At 47.8% G+C, this 21,879-nt stretch overlaps 1 protein-coding gene across 4 annotated transcripts in view; it reads left to right on the plus strand.

The window, feature by feature from the left end:
* The window catches only part of FNIP2 (folliculin interacting protein 2), a 459,542-nt gene that overhangs the window by 392,623 nt on the left and 45,040 nt on the right, over positions 1-21,879 (plus strand). For all 4 annotated transcript variants that reach the window (XM_078676999.1, XM_078677002.1, XM_078677000.1 and 1 more), the window contains one exon: positions 17,304-18,624. In XM_078676999.1, the coding sequence (XP_078533125.1) occupies positions 17,304-18,624 (1,321 nt within the window). The remainder of the gene's footprint in view (positions 1-17,303; positions 18,625-21,879) is intronic.

Consider the following 21,879-nt stretch of genomic DNA (forward strand, 5'->3'; position numbering starts at 1 on the left):
TTTCCAGAAAGATTATGCAGTGCTATGCAATTTCTTGTGGGATGGAGGAATAGTTCTTGTATCCTTACAGAACTGCTGTAAATCCACATATGATGGGGGCATTGCTACCCCAGATAGTACAATTACTACTGTGCGTCCCATCTGGTGGTGGTCAACAAGTGGTGGTTTGACCTTGAGCATCGCCCGACTTAAGCGCTGGAGAAGTGGGCAATGCAGGAGCCCTCGTTGCTCCACCTGTTGTATGGGGGCTCGATGTGTGCTTTCCTTCCTTCAGCTACCAAGGCCGGCCTTACCTTGGGATGAAATACTACAAGGTGTATTGGGGAGGAGCAGACTTGCTTCCGAAATGCCCCTGTGGGCTGGATTGGCCCTTCCACATGTGTCTGCCCTCTTGGTTCCGCTTGTGTGGGATCTGATCGCCCATCACGTCTCTCAAGTGAATGATGCCGGAGTAGGCATGAAGTCCTTCGCGAATCTTTAGGTGAAATTTGACCCACATCCTACTTAATTCTTCCAATATCTGTAGCTGCAGCATGCCTTGTTGCCGTGTGAACAAACTCGAGGACCTTCTGTACTATAGTACACTTAAAGCAAAACCACTAGTTAACGAACTACCGGATTATAAAAGATCCTGGATTTACAAATCCCTTGTGACTAATACCCCTGACACTTTCACTGGTCTCAGTCGTGCGTGGGAGGCAGATGTGGGCACTTTATAGGATGCAGACTGGCGGGATGTGCTAGCGGCGCCCAGAGTAGCAGCCATTGTGTAACAATACTGTCATATCCAGCTCCAGTACCTACATTAGACCTACTTTACTATATCTAGGCTCTTGAAGAGAGGCCCAATAGCTTCCCCATTGTGTCTATGCTGCGACCTCATGGAAGGGACATGGTTTGGGTCTGTGTGGTGCTTTGGCCCTTTTAGGAGGGAGTTCTGTCAACCCTGGAGCATGTTTTGGGGTGGGAGCTCCCTAGGGACCACGAGGTGGTGATACTACATCAACTTGGATAGCAATCGATATACGATGGCTCTGCTAGGGGTGGTCTTAATCTGTGCGAAACGTGACATTACCCTTCACTGGAAGGACACCCTGGCCTCCCTCGGTAGAGTCCTGGCACAAAGGGCTGCATCAGTACATACGACTAGACGGCCCAGTTTATGAAGCCGGGGTTGCCCTCAGATACAGGCCAAGCTATAGGGGTAGCGGGTTTTCCTACAGAGGCATAATTCCTGCCCCAAAGATACACAATAGGTGGTCCCTTGTCAAGGAAATCCAATACCCTATAGGGCCGCTAAATGACACTTCTCCGGGGTCTGGACTGGGCCTGATGTTCCTGGGGTCCTTGGGTGACTTTTCCTACCCCCTCATCTCTACCTTTTACACACCCACACCCCAATATATAGTGGCATTCATAGAGGGTCAGCCTCATCGTCCGTATGGGAATAGCTGAAATTGTCGTGCTTTATTTGCCTTTGTGTTTGCATTCTAGTGACCCCCCTCCCCTTCTGCAATGCATGCACCCTACATTGTTGTTTCCTGAGTATTCATATGTGGTCTTCTGTTGAGCTGAATTGTTTTGTGGATCTGATAGAGACTTATAGCTGCAGATTCCTTACCTTTTGATTATCCCCAGGCGTCACACTAGATCCGGAAGATTTTTCGTGAGCAGTAGGTGGTGTTGATTTGCTCTGATGTAAATCCCATCTGATTTTCTCCTTTTGTAAGAATCTCACAGAAGGATACAACTCTTTCTCCCTGTTCCCTCTGATAATCAAGAGGGTCAGGAGAGGGTTGTTTGGGACCCCAGATGATGACACTGGGCACATGACCTTCATTCCCGTCCCCGTTCCGCCGCGGCGTGTGCCGTTTGTTGCGGAGGGACAAGGAATACCGGAACTATCGGTAAAGCCCTGATTGGCCAGCGTCATCTCTCGGCCACGCCCCCCTCCACATTTAAAGATCTGTGTGGCGCGGACGCGCGCAGCTAAGACACCGGCATTGTGTATGTCTGTTTCCGCTGTTTGCGCTAGTGTCTGGGGGTTAGCAGGATATATTCAGTCTAAGCTAATGTGCACCTGATTGAGAAGCAGCGTCTTTTAAACCATCTTATCAATTGTTTTTACTGTTCACTTGAATACCACCTGCTCAGTTGTGTGCCCGGTCTGACCTTCATTCCCGTCCCCGTTCCGTCGCGGCGTGTGCCGTTTGTTGCGGAGGGACAAGGAATACCGGAACTATCGGTAAAGCCCTGATTGGCCAGCGTCATCTCTCGGCCACGCCCCCCTCCACATTTAAAGATCTGTGTGGCGCGGACGCGCGCCAAAGGCAAGCCCGTCTGTGCCCGTCCGCGCCAGACCGCTGCCTGCTGCCCAAAGCTCTGCCTGAGACCCGCTGCATGACAAAGACAGATAGTGAGGTAAACGGAACTACAATGTTAACGTATACCAGCGGGGAATTAAAGAGGTGGAATCCTGGTAGAGCCGTCAAGTCACACTCGAGCTCCCAGCTAACACAGTCACCTACACTCCCTGGGGAGCTCCCCCTATGGGAGACGCCTAGAAATCTCCCCACACCCATCATAAAGGGTAGTACTGAGACCGGACTGCTAACAAGCTCACCAACGTCTCCAGCTAGGAATGGTCCCGTAGAATGTGCGATTACTACTGCACTCTACCTTAATGCTCGTTCTATACCCAAGCATGCCGCGGAGGTATGGAGCTTACTCGAGGCAGACAAACCGAAACTCTGCTTCTTTACAGAAACCTGGCTCCATAGCTTGGCGGCCTCAGACATAGTGGCCGCCTTTCCTTCTGAATATTTTGTTACAAGGCTGGACAGGGTGGGGAAAAGGGGGGGTGGCTTAGCAATAGCAGCCAGATCCCCCATTAAGATTAAGCTACTAGAATCTCTGTCCAGTCCCACACTCGAAATCATGATTGTGAACATACAGCTCTCCCGTATGGATAATTGGCGAGTTACACTAGTGTATAGGCCCCCGGGCGCCAAAACAGGGTTTGTTAATAAACTGTTAGAAATAATAGTCACCCACACCCTAACCACGGAGAATTTTATTTTATTAGGCGATTTTAATTACCATGCAGAGCTTTCCGTAGATCCAGAGACATGCCTCCTAATAAGGACTATGGAAAGCCTGGGCCTGTCTCAGCGAGTCAGCGGCCCCACTCATTGTGCGGGCCACACTCTTGATTTAATTTTTACTAGTTCCCCTAGACTAAGCATTGCTGATCCCCTCCCAATGATCTGGACGGATCATTATCTTTTAAAGCTTAATCTCCCAAGTAAAATTCCGGCCATTCCTGTGAGTGGCATAAGAATGCGGATCCGCCCATGGCGGAAACTTACCCCGGAAGCATTTTTAGCTCATTTTAAGCATGTAAATAATTTGGCTCTTTCATTAGAGCAAAGGGTAGATAATCTGGTGTCTTCCATTCTACAAGCTTTAGATCATGTCATTCCGGTAACTACCGTCAAAGCCAAATTGGTGGCTTCTCCATGGTTTACCACCAATCTTAAGATAGATAAATTGGCTAGTAGAGCTGCAGAGTGAACATGGCGGAAAACCAAAACCGAGGAGGACAGAGCTAAATACAAGTTACTTCATTCAGGCTACATGAAAAATATAAAATTGGCAAAGGAGGAGTATTTAACTCAGCGGATAAAAATCTCAGCTAATTCAAACAGAGAAATATTTAAACTATTGAAGGAATTTACGTCCCCTTGTTCTGAACAATCCCTGTTTAGCCCCTCCCAAAAATGGGTCGAGTCAATGGCAGAATTTTTTGAGGATAAAATCAAGTTAATATATTCTGCTTTCCCTACTCTAGATTTGGACCAACCGATCCCAGACAGTAGCTTGGTGACGCCGCCATCTGAGATGATCGATAATCAAGATTTCTACTTGACAAAATTCACGCCGATCACGGTCAAGGAGACTCTTGAAGGTCTTAGCAGAATAAAGTCAGGCTCCCCTATGGACCCTTTCCCGCCACGACTCTGCACGAAAATCATGCCCCTGCTAGCCGAGTCCCTTACAGCCATCTTTAACACCTCTCTGGAGCAAGCTGAGGTCCCTTCTAAGTGGAAGCAGGCCCAAGTAAAGCCTATCTTGAAGAAGCCATCTGATGACCCTGCTTTACCTTCCCATTACCGGCCAATATCACTGCTGCCTTTTTTTGGTAAGGTGTTGGAACTCCTTGTGAACAACCGGCTGACGGCCTATATAGAAGCCAGTGGAGCTCTTGACCCCTCCCAGTCTGGCTTTCGGGCCGCGCACAGCACTGAGACCGCTGTAGTGGAGATTGTGGATAACATCAGACTCACGGTGGACAGGGGCGATTCAGCTGTACTCATCCTCCTAGACCTCTCCGCAGCATTTGACACCATCTCCCACAGTATTTTGAAACATCGGCTGTGTGAGATTGGTGTCCGAGGAGGAGCACTGGGTTGGATTGAGGATTATCTCGCTGGCCGCCTCACCACCGGTCGAGTCGACTCCCTGGCTGTCCGTAGTCGCCCGGTCACGGTAGGCGAGCCTCAAGGCTCGATTTTGAGCCCGCTGCTTTTTAATCTGTACTTGACACCTTTGGCTAAAATAATTAAATCTTTTGGCTTTGGAACGGTGTCATATGCAGATGATACGCAGCTGCTGATCACATGTGGCGTTGATCTTGCCGACACCTGCGTACGTTTAAAAAAATGTATGGTTGAAATCAGCAGCTGGATGCGGGCGAATAAACTCCAACTCAATGCGGGCAAGACTGAAATCATTTTGTTCGGAAAAGCAGACAGATGTTGGACGCCAGAGTGGTGGCCACCCGAGTTGGGAGCTTGCCCGGCTCCCAAGTCGGTAGTCCGGAACCTTGGAATTATAAGGACAGCGCTCTGTCCTTGAAAAATCATATAGCCTCGGTGACGGGCACTTGCTATGGAATAATGCGTGGCCTCAGAAAGATCTTCAAATGGCTTCCGCTTGAAGCCAGGAAGCTGTTGGTTCAGGGCCTGATCATTAGCCATCTTGATTATGGTAACGCCATGTACCACGGCCTGAATGAGGACCTGCTGACAAAACTACAAACTTTGCAGAATACGGCGGCTAGATTAGTGCTGGATCTGCCGCCTAGAACCGCCTCAGCTCCATGTTTGAAACAACTACACTGGCTCCCCATACGGCAAAGAAGTCAATTCAAGATCTTATGTCTGACCCACAATGCATTGTATAAAAAGGGGCCCCGGTATCTTAAAAAAAACTGAACTGGTATGTCCCCAAGAGGTCCCTAAGATCTAGCCACAAGTTTTTACTAATGCAACCTCGCGTGCGAACCTCTAGGCATGGGCAGCGCTCCTTTTCATTTCTCGCACCTGCACTCTGGAATAAGTTACCTTTTCACCTTCTTTCTATTAATGAGCACCAGCAATTTCGTAAAGCCTTGAAAACATGGCTTTTTCCTTAGCAGGGGGCCCCTGTTCTTTGCTGTGTCGCCCTTTCTGTTTTTGTCTCCTCTTACCCGGTTCTTATGCTGCAAGCGCCTTGAGACCTTGCGGTGATAATGGCGCTCTATAAAAACTTATGACATTGACATTATTGATGGGATACCAGTTATCCTTAGGTGGTTCTGAGTATTATTTCTCTGTTCTTCCTTTGCTTTCGTTGTTCTACCGTATACTTAACATCACAGTGAGTTGTTAGTGCCTCTACATTTGGCTCTAGAGGTAGATTCCTAGCACCCTCTTTAAGTTCTGTGGATTCAATTATGTTTTGTGAATATTAGAATTAGGGAGATTGCATTCGTATAGAACTCTAAACTTTCCCTCAGACCCTCTTTCATTATATTTATATTTGAATGGCCCAAGCCCGTTGACTCGCCTTCTGGCTCCGCGGTGTCTGAATGTGCCCCACCTGGTTCCCTCCAGCAGCTCCGTCCCCTCTCTGGTGGGTACCCCAGGGATCCATTCCTGGATCCGGACCAACACAGGTGATGCCATCTCGACCTTCCCCGGCGCCGGTCCAGATGCCGTCGGTGCCGCCATCCCACGGAGCCGGATGGGCATCGTACAACGCCAGCTCTGATGCTAGTAGGAGCCTTGCCTCCTAGTTCGGATCCTGGGCCTTATCCTCATGGGCTAGGCCTCAGGGAAAACTGGAAGAGGTCACTGGACTCTTTAGAATACCACCAGCCCCAAGTGGATAAGCCGAGTAAGGACTGGTGTGATGAACTAGGTGATGCCAGCGACCTGTATACCTCTCCAGATGCTGGTCTGCTTTCTGCCCCTATCATGGCTACAGGAAGGGAGTGTCCTATGCAGTGGTAGTGCAGAAGGGCTGCTGAAGGCCTTGACTTCAGCTACCCTCGGTGGCTGTCAAGACTAATCTCTTATACATTTGCATTTCTTATTGCAAAAAGCATAATAAAATGTGTCCCAAAAAGAGAGAAGCCTTCGTCTAGTCTAGAGCCTGGCACACTCCCAGCCTGCCTTTCACTCAAGACCTGTCTGTAGGCCTTCAAGCAATTAAACCCTAGCACTCCAAGATACCGACACCAAAATCAAGTGGTGCATGCATGAAATGCATCAGCAGCATCGCCAAACTGGAAATTAAAAGATCCAGAAAGGAGAAGACTAGACTCCAAGGATTCACCTGCTGTGAACCTAGAATCAGGAAATGCTCAGTCGAGATCAGTCATGTCTACCCTATTCTTCCATCAGGAGCTACAAATTCTTCACGTCTCATTGGGTAGCCAGCCATCCGGGAGCCGGGCCAACCCAGAAGGATGGCCCTTCCCATCCCCTCCTACTTCACCCGCCTTTCACCCACATCTCTGCAGTTGTCTCTGCCCTCCCTTTACAGGACGCTTCACCCCAGCACCCTTCTCTTCGCGGTAAACCATCACCTACGCTGATGTATTCCTGCTGGCCTCACTTCCTCTCTCCCTTCCCATACACTGCTCACTCTTTGTCCACAGATCGTTCTATAGAATTATCATCGTCTAAGTTGTGTTGGAAGAGACAGACAGGTTTTGTTTTATCTCACTAGCCCCAGGATTGCTTTGCACATATACTCTTTTAGAACAATTGGCTGTTTGGAAGTGAGAAAGCGGTCTGTCTTCTCGACTCCTACTTCATCATATTTTGTTTCGCGAGACTGAACACAATGTTGGTTTTAAGACCCTGCACAAAGATACAGTTAAATAAATGGTGTGTTGTTGCCATCTGGTGGTTATAATGGAAGCACGTATGCTTAAAATAATCTCGTTTTGAGTTTTTCTCCGTAGCTGTCCACATGCTGTAGTGCCATTACTATAAAACACTTAATGTCTCTCACGTTGACATAATATAAGAGTGCCTTATCTATTGTCAGTTAACTAATTGTTAGGCTATAATTGTAATGGCCATAAAATAAACCTATGTTTCACCTTTAACATGACTGTACCCTTTTATGTTAAGGGTCTTACACGTATACATTATGGAAAGCCTTTTATTCGCTTTGGATGGTGAGCTCAGTTCAAAGTAGGGTAGCCGTACTGCAGACTTAAATTTTATATTGACTTGTACATATGTTTAGAAGGGATAGAAGAGGTGGGACCTATAGGACAGTAAGGAATTCTAAGTAGTTCCACAATACTGTGAAAATATGCTTCAGACATAGGAGGAGGCTGCATGTCCCTACACGTGTCTTTTGTTCACCTCTCCAAATATAATAACCATGAAACACAGTGGTATTGGAGGCCTTGAAATGTACGAAGAGAATGAATAGTGGTATTAGGATGCTATGAGGCCAAAGACCATCCCGGGCGCATCACGCTGATTTTTAAAGATATATTTATTTGTAGGTGATGAAGCGTTTCACAGATGTGTTTGAGGTAATCATTTAAATCAGTTTCTCATCTTCTGTTTCATGTAAGTGGAGTGTTCAGTGCGAAGTAAGTTAACTTTGTAGAATCAGATATTTCAGGTTTGGATTACGTATTTTGTGCATTATGTTAACCCGCTTTATCTTTTGGATTACACTGAATGGCAAAATGATTATCTGTTGCTGAGGTGAGGAAAGGTAATTTGTTATGTTACTGAGTCTTGTAGTTGTATTAATCTATTTAAAAAAGGAAAATCAGCATTGCCATTTCAACAAGATGGCATGAACTGTAGCTGAAAACATTATTGTGGTGTGTGTATAAAGACCAGTTATAGTTGTCTCAAGTAACTATTACTTGTGCCCTAAACTATAACTATAATTTGCACCACCACCATGCACATTACTGTCATCAGTCATGTTAGATGTTGCAGTGAGGTTATCAATGTGTCATAGAACACATCATAAGTAATGTAATATGTGAAGTAGCAGTGCATGGCAAGGGCGCAAGTTATAGCTACTTTTGAAATAACTATAACTGGTGAATTTCAGTGGTTTTGTTCTTTTAAAATGGTATGTTTGTAACTGACATTTTCGCCTAACTATAATGTCCCCTTAACCTTTGGTTTTTAAAATTAAATTTCTAAGGTTTTTTTTCAGTGTAAGGTAACTTATTATTACAATCCCTAATTATAATGTTGTTTTAAACTTTTTTTTTCCTATCAATTTCTATGGATTTTTTCTTTTACAAAACAAATTTGTTTTAATACAGCTGTTAGACACAGCGGTTTCCGGCCGACTGGGACGCACAGACACCAGTGAGAATCCACCGCTCTAGATAGGATGCGTACGATACACCTGTTTGATAAACTGTGCTCACCCTTGGCAAGCTTGGCACCGAGCAATCAGGCTTATCCTCTGGGCCCAAGTGTAAAGTATTGGCACAACACCACTCTCGTAACAGACTGCGTACCCACAAAGAGACTCTACACTGTATGAATAAAACACTGGTCTTTGTATTGCACACACATTGAAATCAAATCGAGATACACATTGTATATACACTTTACAGTCCCATGCAATTGTCAAACTTTCCCATTAGCAGAATGGTCAAGCAATCGCAGGTCTCTGACTGCGCCTCGCGTGCCAGTCCCTCAGGCACTCAACTACACCAGCCAACGATACAAATTGCCCTTGCAGGCGCCATGTTGACTAGACTATAGAAACCACCTAAAACTGAAAAACAATTGCTTTGTTTCGACCATCTGGATTAGACCGCTATGTGCCCAGCGGCACCTGCATGATTGTGGGATCACTATCCCTCGTAGACTAAAGGTTGTGACCCAGGAAGCTGGCATGCTTCCAAGTATGAAAAAATGTTTCCCCTGAGGCGAAGATGCGAGCTGCCGTAGCTCCAGACAGCCAGCCGTAGGTGCCCCCAAGACACAAAGAAACATTTTGCACCCAATCTCGGTGTTCTCCACAACAAAGTATCTTGTGGCATTGGTCCAGGGAGAGGGAGCTACGACCTCGGAGAGAGGCCTCGATGTCAGGCACTGTCGTCTCCTGATCTGGAGGTCGAAGACCATCTCCGCTCCAAGCTCAGGTACCCAACGCCACTCAGAAACCAAACGTTCCGAAGTTCAAGCTAGCATATGTCCCCTGGTTGCAAGCATGGGTCCCTTGGACTCTGCATGCTCCCCACAGCACTCCTCGCGTCTCGGCACCTCAGTTAAATGCTGATCTTTACGCGCACAGTGTGATAATGGCGTACGTCAGGGCGGTCCTTGTCCCAACCGACGGTGACTTCCACCTGTTATTCGCTGCACCCTATGTGGTCCTGGAGCACGACAAGCTCCACTCTACCACTAGTCTGCAGATAATCCAGTTGCAGCCCCTCCTGCCTGAATGATTCCTCTGGTCGATGTAGCATGTGTTGTAGATTGTATTGCCATTATTTTTGCTGTGTTTACATAATAACTTTGTTGGGCTATTTTTGAGGCTAAATCAGTGTGTTCCTGGCTTGCCACTTGGACAGCAAAACTGGTTTTTTTTTTTTTTTTAAAGGGGTGTACATAATATAGTATGACTTTTTCAATGATTTATAAGCATCAATGTGTAACAAAGGTTCCACCATATCTGAAAGAAACGCATTAGTGTTAGATTCCTTACCTTCGAATAACCCCAGGCGTCAGAATGGATCCGGAAAGTTTTCGTCAGTAGTACCCCTGCGCGTCGGTAGGCGTCGTCCTGTGGCTCCTCGTCCGTCGTCGGCGTCGTGATTGCCGGAATGACGTCGTTGGAGTACTTAGATGCCGCCCTCGCGCGCTGACGTCAGTTCTTCTTTTTTTTGCGCCAGCAAGCACAGATCTGGGAAGAGCACGTACCCTTAGTCATTTTTTGACTAACTTTGTGGACATTTTTGTCTATCTTTTTTGTCGACTCGACTCCTGGTGCCAGTAGGGATGCCCGGTTTCAAGCCGTGTGATGCCTATCACCATATGATGTCGGTTACCGACCCCCACCGCCGGTGTCTCTACTGCTTGGGGGCCGACCACGATGACGAGCCGTGCCCAGACATCCGGGCCTTAACTTCAAAGGGAAGGCGGGAGCGTTCCTGTAAGCTCCTCGAGCTCTGGCAGTCGGCTCTGCGCCGCTCGAGGTCCCGGTCAAGGAGGAGGTCGAGGGACTGGTCGCGGAGCCACAGTCATCATCGATCGTCTGGATCCAAGTCCTCACACTCTGGTAAGTCGAGGCATGGCAAAAAGAAGTCGAAGGAGCTTCGCTCTTTGTCTTCCCCTCGCCGACTCGGCCGAGGGTTCGGATGGCGCCGCCCAAGCGCGGCTCCGGCGGGGCCCGCGCAGTCGCATCCGGTCCCACACCCTCCGGTCCCTGGACTCAATGCGGCTCCGGAGCAGATCAGAGAGTTCCTCGTGCCCATGAGGACTCTCTCGTACCGCCGTCAAAGACCCGCCGGCGTGCCTTCAGGCTCCGCGGGTCCGACTGGGGGTCCTTGCCCTGTGTTGCCGGCGGCTTCAGCCTTCGGTCCCGGCGCCGCAGGACCTCGTGGGATCCAGGCCTGGATCCCGATCGACCCCAGTTGACCTTACGACTCCTCCGCTAGCGCCAACCCCCACAGTGCCACCTCCGGTGCCATCTTCGGACGACTCCGTCCTCCGTTTCAGCCCCAGGCTCTGCGTCGGAGCGGTGCCACTCGGCGCTGTCTCCCACGCCAACTGGTGAGCTTTTCACCTATGCCCGGCTCTGTCATTTTTGCCTGTTTATCAGCACCCGGGTGAAGGGGAGGACTGGGAGGGTCTGAGGACCCTCTGGCGCAGCAGTGCCAGTTAAGTCAGGACTTGGCAGATGAGCCTGGGGAGGCCATTGGTCTAGACACTTTGCCTGACACTGGTTTTCGCTCTCCTTCTTCCGTGGCTAAGGAGGAGGGGGCAACTTATGCTGTGGTGCTTCGCACGGCGGCCATGGCCCTGGGCTTTGAGCTCCCTGCAGCGGTCATGAGGACTAACCTCCTCACCGAGGTGCTTCAACCGCCGGTAAGCTCTTTGGAGCCTCTGCTGCAGTTTAATGAGGCCCTCACTGATGTTCTGATGGGCACTTGGTCCAAGCCCACCACAGTTCCCCCCTGTGGATAGTAACGTGGCCCGGCGCCACCGCCCAGCTCCGGGCGACCCCTGCTTTCTGTCCACCAATCTCACCCCTTAGAGCCTGGCTATCCAGGCCTCCACGTCCCAAACCGCACCCCCGGACCAGGAATCCAAAAGGCTGGAACAGTTTGGCAAGAAACTGTTTTCCTCTGTCAGTCTAGGGTTGTGGTCCATTAATACCCCATGCCTTTTGGCCCGTTACACCCACTCTTTGTGGGATACTGTGGCGGACGTGCTCGCCCAAGCTCTTGCTGAGGGGCGGGATGCAGCACAATACTCCATTCGATGTGGACTTGACACCACATACTCGCTGGGCAGAGCGATTGCAATAACGGTGGCGATTCGTCGTCACACCTGGCTGAGGTCCACCAACTTTTCAAGGGATGTCCAGAGCACTCCCATGACATGCCTTTTGATGGCCGTCACCTCTTTGACTACAAGGTAAATGGTGTGGTTGAGCATCTCCAGCAAGAACCAGCGGACGCACCCTGTCTGGGGGGAGTAAGGATCCCTACTCTGCTTTTCGCAGATGATACTCTGCTTATTTCAAAAACTCCCCAGGGCCTACAGAAGCTATTGACCCGCTTCCAGGACTTCTGTGTATCTAGAGGTTTGGTCTTAAACATGGTCAAAACTAAATATCTGATTTTGCACCCCCCAAGGAAATTAGGAAGTCCGCCTGTCTTGAACACCGCCCCCTTGGAGAAAGTCTCCAAATTCGACTACCTAGGGCTTCGCATAACTGACAATATGAACTGGTCCGCCCACATTGATAAGATGGTACTTAACCATAAAAAGGTAGGAGGTGCTCTGCTTAGGGAATTTCGAGCATCACCGAGACAAGCGGTGAGTCCTGCAATTGAGATCTACAAGGCAAGAGGCGTAACATCAGCATTGTATGGGGCAGAGTTGTGGGGTCATTGCAACATGGACTCTCTCACTAAGGCTGAGAACAAACTTTTGAAGGATCTCCTAGCCCTCCCTTCAAGTACCCGACCGGTGCTCCTGGACGTTGGCTGCAAGAGTATTAAAGACCAGGCTCGCCTCCGACCACTGCTTCTTTGGTCCCGCATTTGGAGGGTCCCGGAGCTAAAGTCCTATGCCGACGGCCTGGCAGAGATAATGAACATGGGAGGCTGGGCCAAGATCAAGTGGCTGAGGGACACTAAAAGTCTTTTGGGGGAGTTGGGTTTGGGGGACTGTTGGATTTCAAAATCTGCTCCACCAAAGGCTGACCTCAAAAAGCTATATTGGGATTGGGTCTCTGGTAAACTTATCAGGAACCAACACCATTGCAATCTGACTGCATCATTTTTGGAATTAAAGGATGTGGCTGTTTTTGAACCCTTTCTGGACTTAATCTCCTTGCCAGCTGATAGGTCCCTGTACTTTAAACTCAGGGTAGGCACCCTTCCGATTGGGGCCTTTGTATCAAAATGGAATGGTGCACATCGAACGTCTTTCTGTGCTTATTGTCCATCTAGGCCAGAAACAGTAGCACATATATTTTTTGAGTGCCCAGACTATATTAAACCTAGGAGACATTGGCTCAAACCTCTTTTTAAACGGCTGGGAACACGTAGGCATTTGGTCGCACTACGTATTCTAATGACTGATTCCGCCCCTTTAATAGTTTGTGGTGTTTCTAAGTTTTTAAAACATTCATGGTTGATTCGTTGCAAGAGACTCTCAGTTTCTATTTAATCCATTTTTAGCTAATTTATCTTGGGTTATTCCCACTTTTATCTGTCTTAGCATTTAAATGTTTGACGTACATTGCACTTTTAAAAAAAAATATGTTTCATGTGTATGTATGCTTTCAAGATATCTTGCTTATCGAATAAAAGCTTTCAACCAGCTACAAGGACTCCAGGGCTACAGCCAAGTCCTTGGGCCTTTCGGCCCAGCACCAGCAAACTTCTGCTTTTCGTCCCTTTCGTGGCCAAGGAAGGGGTGCCTCTGCATGTTATTCCAGCCACAGGCCGCAGAACCAACCTCAACGTTGTCGCGGACATGCATTCCGCCGTGGCGGAGCAGGAGGTCAGAGAGCCAGTCAGTCCACATCCGTTCCCGCAGCATCTGCCTCAAAGCCTTCATAGTCCGAGCTTTCAGGTCCATTCCACGCTAGTGGGTGGCAGGGTTTGCCATCACCTGCTCCACTGGCGTACCATCCCTTCGGACAGGTGGGTGCTGCAAATCGTCCGAAGGGGCTACTCCCTCCCCTTCGAGACGACCCCTCCAGCATGCCACCGCAATGCCACCGCATGTCGGGGGATCACTTGCAACTTCTGCAGGAAGAAGTTACGGCCCTCTTGGCCAAGGGGGCCATCGAGCGCGTTCCTGGTCCAGAAGTAGGGCGTGGTTGTTATTCCCACTACTTTCTGGTTCCCAAGAAGGGCAAAGGGGGTCTGCGCCCTATCTTGGACCTCAGGAGCGTCAACGTCTTCCTCCGGAAGGAGAAGTTCAAGATGCTGACTTTAGCTCAGGCTCTGGGTGCCCTAGACCTTGGAGACTGGTTAGTAGCGTTGGACTTGCAGAACACTTATTTCCATATTCCCGTCCTGCCGGCCCACCGGCGCTACCTGCAGTTCACAGTAGGCCACAAGCACTTTCAGTTTACCATGCTCCCCTTCGACCTCACCAGTGCCCCTCGGGTGTTCACGAAAGTGATGGCGGTGGTCGCAGTTATCTGCGCATATCAGGAGTTCCAGTCTTCCCCTATCTCGACGACTGGTAGTTGAAGGCGGGCTCACCCCAAACAGCCATCTCCCACCTTCAGACTACGGCCGACCTCCTGCATTAGCTGGGGTTGTCCATCAATGTGCCGAAGTCGCACCTGATTCCCTCTCAGAAGCTCCTCTTCATCGGAGCGATACTGGACTCGGCGCAGTTTCGGGTTTATCCTCCCGAGCAGCGGGTTCGGGATATTTAGTCTCGGATTCCGATCTTTCAGCCTTTATCCCAAGTTTCGGTCAGGATGATCCTAAGGCTTCTAGGACTGATGGCCTCCTGCATCCTGCTGGTGCATCACGCCAGGTGACGGATGCGGGCTCTGCAGTGGGACCTGAAGTTCCAGTGGGCACAGCATCAGGGCAACCTGTCCGACCACATCCTGATCTCGGAGGGCACTGCGAGACAGCTGCAGTGGTGGCTAACAAATCGTGATTGGGTCCATGGCAGATCCCTCTCCCTTCCCCACACAGTTGTGACGGATGCTTCCCTCCTGGGTTGGGATGGCCACATGGGAGAGGCCTCTGGTCTCCGACGGAATCCCGGCTTCACATCAACATGTTGGAGCTTTGGGCGATTCGACTTGCACTGAAAGCATTCCTTCACTCTGTCCGGGGAAGTTTAGTGCAGGTGTTCACAGACAACAACACCGCTATGTGGTACTGCAACAAGCAAGGTGGGGTGGGGTCGTGGACCCTATGTCAGGAGGCTCTGCGCCTCTGGACATGGCTGGAACATCAGGGCATCACCCTGCTGGTTCAACATCTGACAAGTTCCCTGAACGCCAGGGGGAGGAACTCAGCCGTCGGTGCTTGATGGATCACGAGTGGCGTCTGAACTCGGCGTGGCGCAATGTCTCTTTCAACAGCAGGGAGAGCCTTGGTTAGATCTATTTGCCACCGAAGAGAACGCTCAATGTCATCAGTTCTGCGCGTTGCACTCGCTCTGCAACGCTTTTCGTCGTGAGTGGAGCAGCGATCTGTTGTACGCCTGTTGTACGCCTTTCCGCCTATACCACTTCTGCCCAGAGTGCTGAAGAAGATCTGGCGCGACCGGGCCAAGGCATCCTTTTGGCTCCGGATTGGGCACGAAGATACTGGTATCCCGAGCTGCTCAGTATGTCAATCGATTAGCCCGATTCGACTGCCTCTTCAGGGGGACCTTCTGTCGCAGCAACAGGGAGACGGTCCTCCACCCGAACCTGCCCAGCCTCCACCTACATGCGTGGAGATTGAGCGGCGACAGTTGATGCCATTTGACTTGCTTCCTGAAGTCTGTGATGTCATTCTGGCAGCCAGGCGTCCCTACACTAAAACGGTATACGCCTGCAGGTGGAACAAATTTATGGCATGGTGCACAGCAAAGGCTGTGGATCCTTTTGTTGCCCCTCTTTCAGAGGTTCTACTCTTTCTTCTTTCTATGGCCCGGCAGGGCTCTGCTCTGGGGACTATCAAGGGCTAGCTTTTGGCCATTTCAGCCTTCTTATGGCTTCCTGATCAGCCTTCTCTTTTCAAGTCCCCTGTTGTAAATAGATTCTTGAGAGGCATTACTCACATGTTTCCTACTGTCCCCTTTGTAATGCTCAGTGGGACTTGAATCTGGTGTTAACCTATCTGATGTGTGCTCCCTTTGAGCCGCTCTATAACTGTCCCTTACGTCTTCTGACTCTAAAGACTGCGTTCCTGGTTGCCATCACCTCTGCCAGAAGAGTGAGTGAGCTCCAGGCTCTTTCCTCTAAGCCTCCTTTCCTCTGTCCATCCGGACAAAGTTGTTCTGAGGACTCGTCCTTATTTTCTACCCAAGGTGGTTACTGCCTTTCACATCGGGCAGACCATAACCATGCCCACCTTCTTTCCGCCTTCGCATCCCTCGAAAGAGGAAGAGAGGCTCCACCATCTGGACCCAAAACGTGCGCTCTCTCTTTACCTGAACCGCACACAACAGTTCCGGGTGGACGACCAACTCTTTGTTGGCTACGTGGGCGCTAAGAAAGGACGGGCAGTACACAAGAAAACCATCTCTCGATGAGTCATTTTGTGCATCAAGATGTGTTATTCCTTGGCTAAAAAGGAACTTCCTGTGGGGCTGCGCGCCCATTCCACTCGGGCCATGGCAGCTACTACTGCCTTGGGTCGGGGAGTCCCTTTGCAGGACATTTGTCAGGCAGCTACGTGGGCCTCACTGCACACGCTTGCCAAGCACTACTGCCTGGACAGTCAAGTCCAGAGAGACGGCTTCTTTGGCCGTTCAGTTCTCCAGGACATCCTGGTGTGATCTTAGTTCGCAGACCCACCACCGGGGTTGGTATTGCTGGGGTATCTATTCTAAGGTAAGGAATCTAACACTAAAGTGTTTCTTTCAGATGCACAAGTTACTTACCTTTGGTAACGATATATCTGTAAGAAACATTAGTTTGTGTTAGATTCCTTACCGCCCCACCCATCCTCCCCGTTCTGCGAACTGATATCTAGGGTTAAGGAATTTCCCTGTCAGGGCCCTAGTTTCATGGCACCAGTGTTGGCTTCTTGCATGGCTCTGCGTTCCTGGCGCAGAAAGTTATGTACAGAACTGACTTCCGCGCAAGAGGGCGGCGTCTAAGTACTCCAGTGACGTCATTCCGGTGATCACGACGCCAACAACGGACGCGGAGCCACAGGACAACGCCTACTGACATGCATGGGTACTGCATACGAATACTTTCCCGATCCAGTCTGACGCCTGGGGTTATTCTAAGGTAAGGAATCTAACACGAACTAATGTTTCTTACAGATCTATTGTTACCGAAGGTAAGTAACTTGTGCTTCGTCCTTGGTGTAAAAGCCTCTCTGTGATTATGTCCTTAACTTCGACCTTTTTGTTCCATTCCATATTACAAAAGTAGCAACTAAAAATGGTGTAAATGTATTTACCAAAGTTTCTTTAATAAGGATCGTGGTGTAAAAATGTTTTTTGTACTCGAAATTGGTTTGATTAACACTAATGAGTGTATAATTTAAGTTTGTTGCTTATCCTATTTTGTTTTATTTAATTTGTACACAGGTGACCTATATGGTGCCATAGGATCTCCAGTCAGACTAACTCGCACTGTTGTGGTTGGAAAACGTAAAGATCTTGTCCAGCGTATTCTTTACATCCTCACATACTTTATTCGCTGCTCAGAACTGCAGGAGAATCAGATGTCTCGCAGCACAAAACCAGAAGGTGAACATATTCTCAATGGGAGGAAGATCACGACTGCGCTGGAGAAGGGAGAGGTGGAGGAATCGGAGTATGTGGTTATCACAGTAAAGAATGAACCTTCTCCTGTGCCTCCTGCCTTTCCTTTTATTAGTGGTAGAAGGAATGCTACATCCTCTCCATGCAGCAGTGCAGAGAGCTTTGAAACTGTAAAATTGGAAGACAGGATCACCAGGCACTCGGAGCACTGCTCAGGTGTCTCTCATCTTTCACCTGAAAGGGCAGATTATGGTAGTTTGGGTCCTTGCAAAGAAGTGGCACCAGGAACGAAAGATACGAAGAGAGAATCCTTAATAAATGTTACGGGTGCAGCAGTGCATTGCTTGGCGGGGCAATCAGTGGCAGTGGATTTATTGGCTGAGACTTCTGGCCTTTTTGTGAAGGCAAAACCTTATGCACTGGGAAAGCCAACCAATCATTCATCTGCTCGCCCATGCCCTGACAAGCTTAGTCAGCGACGTGCTGACTGTGAGAGAGTCACTTTCAAGATTGGCAGCTCAGCCTCTCCGGAGTCAGACTTTGAAAGTCGCAGAAGAGAAATTGATGAAACCTTAAAGGCATTCCAAGAATCACCAGAAATACGAAGTGAAGCTATTAACTCAATCAAAGTAAGGACCAAGATTGCCCAAGACCAAGCCACAGCTTTTAAAGTCTCTGAGAAGCCAGGCATAACTCCCAATGTTTCTTATATAAGGATTCCATCGTGTGAGGGTAGTACAAGCATATTTGATGAATATTTTGTGGATGGTAATAACATTGAAACCAGCACTGCAGATGCTACTACTGTGCAACCTGAGGTATCAGAAAAGGACTTTGTAGCCTCTGATATTGAAGTTATGTCTGAGTTCTCCAAAAGCATGCATAATTCTTCATTAAATATAGAAAGGGCATGCTCTCCAGCACAGAACTGCAGTCGAGGATGCACTGTAGGTATCACTTGTGCGGATTTGATTAAAAAGATTGCCTTCAGTGTTGATCTAGACATTCCAAGTAATGAGAGTTCAGACAGTGCACTTGGAGAGAGTGATGATGAAAGTAGCACAAGCAATCTAAATGCCACATCCCGGAGTACTATACTTGAACGACATGAAGAATTTGTGGAAGAAGAACTTCCTTTACCCCGGTAAGTTGTATGTTGAGACTGGGATAGCAGAATGAAATTGTTGAAAACTGCACCCCTTTTGCTCTAAGTAAATACTTCATCAATTCTGTTGATTTACATTTCTGCACCTAATCCAGAGTCCTCATTACCAAATGTATGATTTTTCTTTTGCTCTCATTGTTAAAAGATTTTTTTTCCCTTGGAAAAGTAACACCTAGAGTTTTACAATGATAAGAGAAAGTTAAGAGTGCCATCAATTAAAGATTCCTATTTTATGGCATTGCAATGTGATCTGTCTACCTGGTTGTTTTTGTGACAATTAAAATTAGTGATTTGAAGCAATATTTTGGCTGTGCACATGTGTGATGTTTGATTAAACCTGCAAATGCAGGGAATTAAATTGCTGAAACTGTACACTTCGTATACAAAACGCTTGGAGACAAAGGATTCTCTTGAATGTCTTGTCAGAGGGAATTTTGTAAATCTATACTAATATAATAAAGAGAGAGCCCAAACCTTTGAGGCGGGTAATCTCAGGAACCACAGCACCAATCACAACACCCAATACAGCATTGGAAAGGACAGTTGCAGCAGATGGACATAGGCTATACAAGTGGCCACCATATACATTACAAAGGTAAAACAACCTTGGGGGTAAAGTAGTCCCTTGTGGGCGTGGGCGTTGTGCTGTCAGAGATGGGCGCGGCAAACAAACCTTCACAGGACTCCCTTGTGGGCGTGGATGTTGTGAGAGGGGCGTGGACAAACAGCAAACACCAATAGGCGCGGCATTCACGGGGCGCTGGGCACGCCATTCCCCGTCATTACTGGTAAAAGCGAAAACGGCATTGTAAACAAAAACCTTCACATTACTCCGTTGTGGGCCTGGCCGTTGTCAGAGGTGCGTGGCAAAACCTGAATGGGCGCCGCATTCACGGGGTGCGCCACCTGGACGTTGTCAGAGGGGCGTGGCCAAAGACCAATGGGCAAGGCTTCACAGGCCGCAGCATTGCTACGGTTCTCACGCGGGGGCTCAAGTCTCTCAGCCTAACAGCGGTAATCACAAAGCTTTGCATACTGCTCTAGTGCTCCGGCGGGGGCTCAAGCACCAACTTCATTAAACAGGCACATAACGACGTGTAAGCTTAATGATAAATAACGCTCCGAAATAATCTTACATTTTGCGATACTTACCTAATGCTGCTAACCTCACGGTTTACTTTTTTCCATTGACCACAATGAAAAGGCTTTCAGAGGCACAGTTGCTCACACTTTCATTATAAATCACGTATGTCACAGGGAGCGGATTTAACCGCTACCGCGGTTTCCCGCTGTACGCGGGAATTTCAAAAATGGCTTGATCGTGACAAAGCCAGCTCGTCATCCGCGCACCGCAGGTAACGTTGATGACGAACTGGCTTTGTCATCAGCATCGAAGGGGTTAAAAGTGATGTGCCACACATTCTATTTCTGCCCCGGACAATGTCGGGACGGGCTGCTAGTTTGTCAATAAAACTCTAGTTGTTCCTTTGGTCATCATAAATATTTTCAAAATGGTATTCGTTTTATGATAGCAAAAGGAAATACTTTTTGTATTCTTTCCTGGCAATCTTTAATTAACATTTCATAACAGCGAAATATATGGGACTTTTCCTTATTTGTACTATTAAATGGTGTATTTTCTTTAACTTACAAGTGCTCACTTGGTCAACGCCATGTTCCTAGCCTCTTGTAAGCTTGATTTGGACAATTGTGATGTCAAACTGTATCAATCTTTGGTACCATTTTGCAAAAAACCATGCTTTGGGTCCGTCAAGCTAGTTTTCCTAGACCCCCAACTAATTCTTTACATCATAAAGACTCCAGCGAGGGCCCCTCGCCACCGAAGCATCAAATGTACAGAAACAACTGAATCTTTGACAAGATATTTCAATTAGCTTTGCTCTTCTTTCAAATGAAAAGAGGAAAAACTAGATAGTGAAGTGTGAAGCATTGTTTCCAGTGTATCTTATACTATGCTTTTGAACCTTTGGGTTACATTAAGTGAACCAGTCCTTCCCTCGGATGAAACTTGCAGTACCAGTAGCACAAACTAGTCAACTATGTCTTACATAGAGATTGGTACACTACTATCCTCTCATGAAGGGCATGGGATCTATGTCTTTATGCAACAAAGACTACTCTGACACCACCACAAAGAGATGTTCATCCATTTTATATCATTTTCATGTATTCATGCATCCCACTCTGTCTGTTCTCACTTCTGTTCTTCCTCGCTTCTTTCCTCCACTTTAGTTACAGCTAGAAGTAGGCATTTCTAGTAGCAGAACCAACAACAGATGTTGCTGCTTGGATCCTTTTTGAGGTTCTATTTCCAGAGTGTGTAGCTGCAGCAACCCTCAAACCCTGGTCTGCTTGTCTCAGTCTCCCACAGTTGTTCTTCAGTAGGGCCTACAGCCAGCTGCCTCATGGTAGAGCCAGATAAGTGCGCTGGGTTTTATGACAAATATTTAATTCTGAAGAGAAAGATGTGAACCTTCCACTGCATCCTCATCTGTAATGTCTAAAGCAGTCAACTCATTTTAGCTCAGTGAATCTTTTTGTCAAAGTCTCTTCCTCTTTTGTGTTTTGTGTTTTTTTGTTTTTTTAGATATGTGCGGTTCTACTTGAATGTGGAGTTTGCACCTTTATTTCCACTTTTTGTCTACTCATCATTAAGGCTTGACAATTGATTCTTGCCAAAATATCTCCCATGTTGCTTTATATTCACTTGCAGGATTGAAATATGTGGAGTTGAAACAGTTCTTAGGCAGGGCCCCAGGCTGCAGATTTTTTGGAACACAGTGCTACTAGGAAAATAACCTTAGTTTACTTTGTTGCTTTTATTTTTGGCAATTAGCCATTGATTTTGAACTTCTTGTTCCCTTCCTGGCATGCATTAAGTTGAATTTGTATTTCAAGACTTACTCTTAAAAAAAAAAAAGGCAGCTCTGTTTCTTTGAAACGACCGATGTCGCTCAATTGTATTTTTACATTTGAATGTTGTCTTAAAACATGTTATAAACCTGTCTGTAATCTTGAAAACATAATGGAAAGGCAGGTACTGGTTGAGCATATCAAATCGGAAAGCCTTTTAATTGTCAAGCTGAGATAGATATTCCACTGATTATTTTTTGGTTCCTACCACTCTATCAGAGACACCAGCCTGTTGTCAAGTATCTAAATGTCTCCACAGGCCGATCTGACAGTTTACATTGTGTTAAGTTTAAAAATAAT

The sequence above is a fragment of the Lissotriton helveticus genome, chromosome 2_1 (genome assembly GCF_964261635.1).
Source record: "Lissotriton helveticus chromosome 2_1, aLisHel1.1, whole genome shotgun sequence".
Taxonomy (NCBI): Eukaryota; Metazoa; Chordata; class Amphibia; order Caudata; family Salamandridae; genus Lissotriton; species Lissotriton helveticus.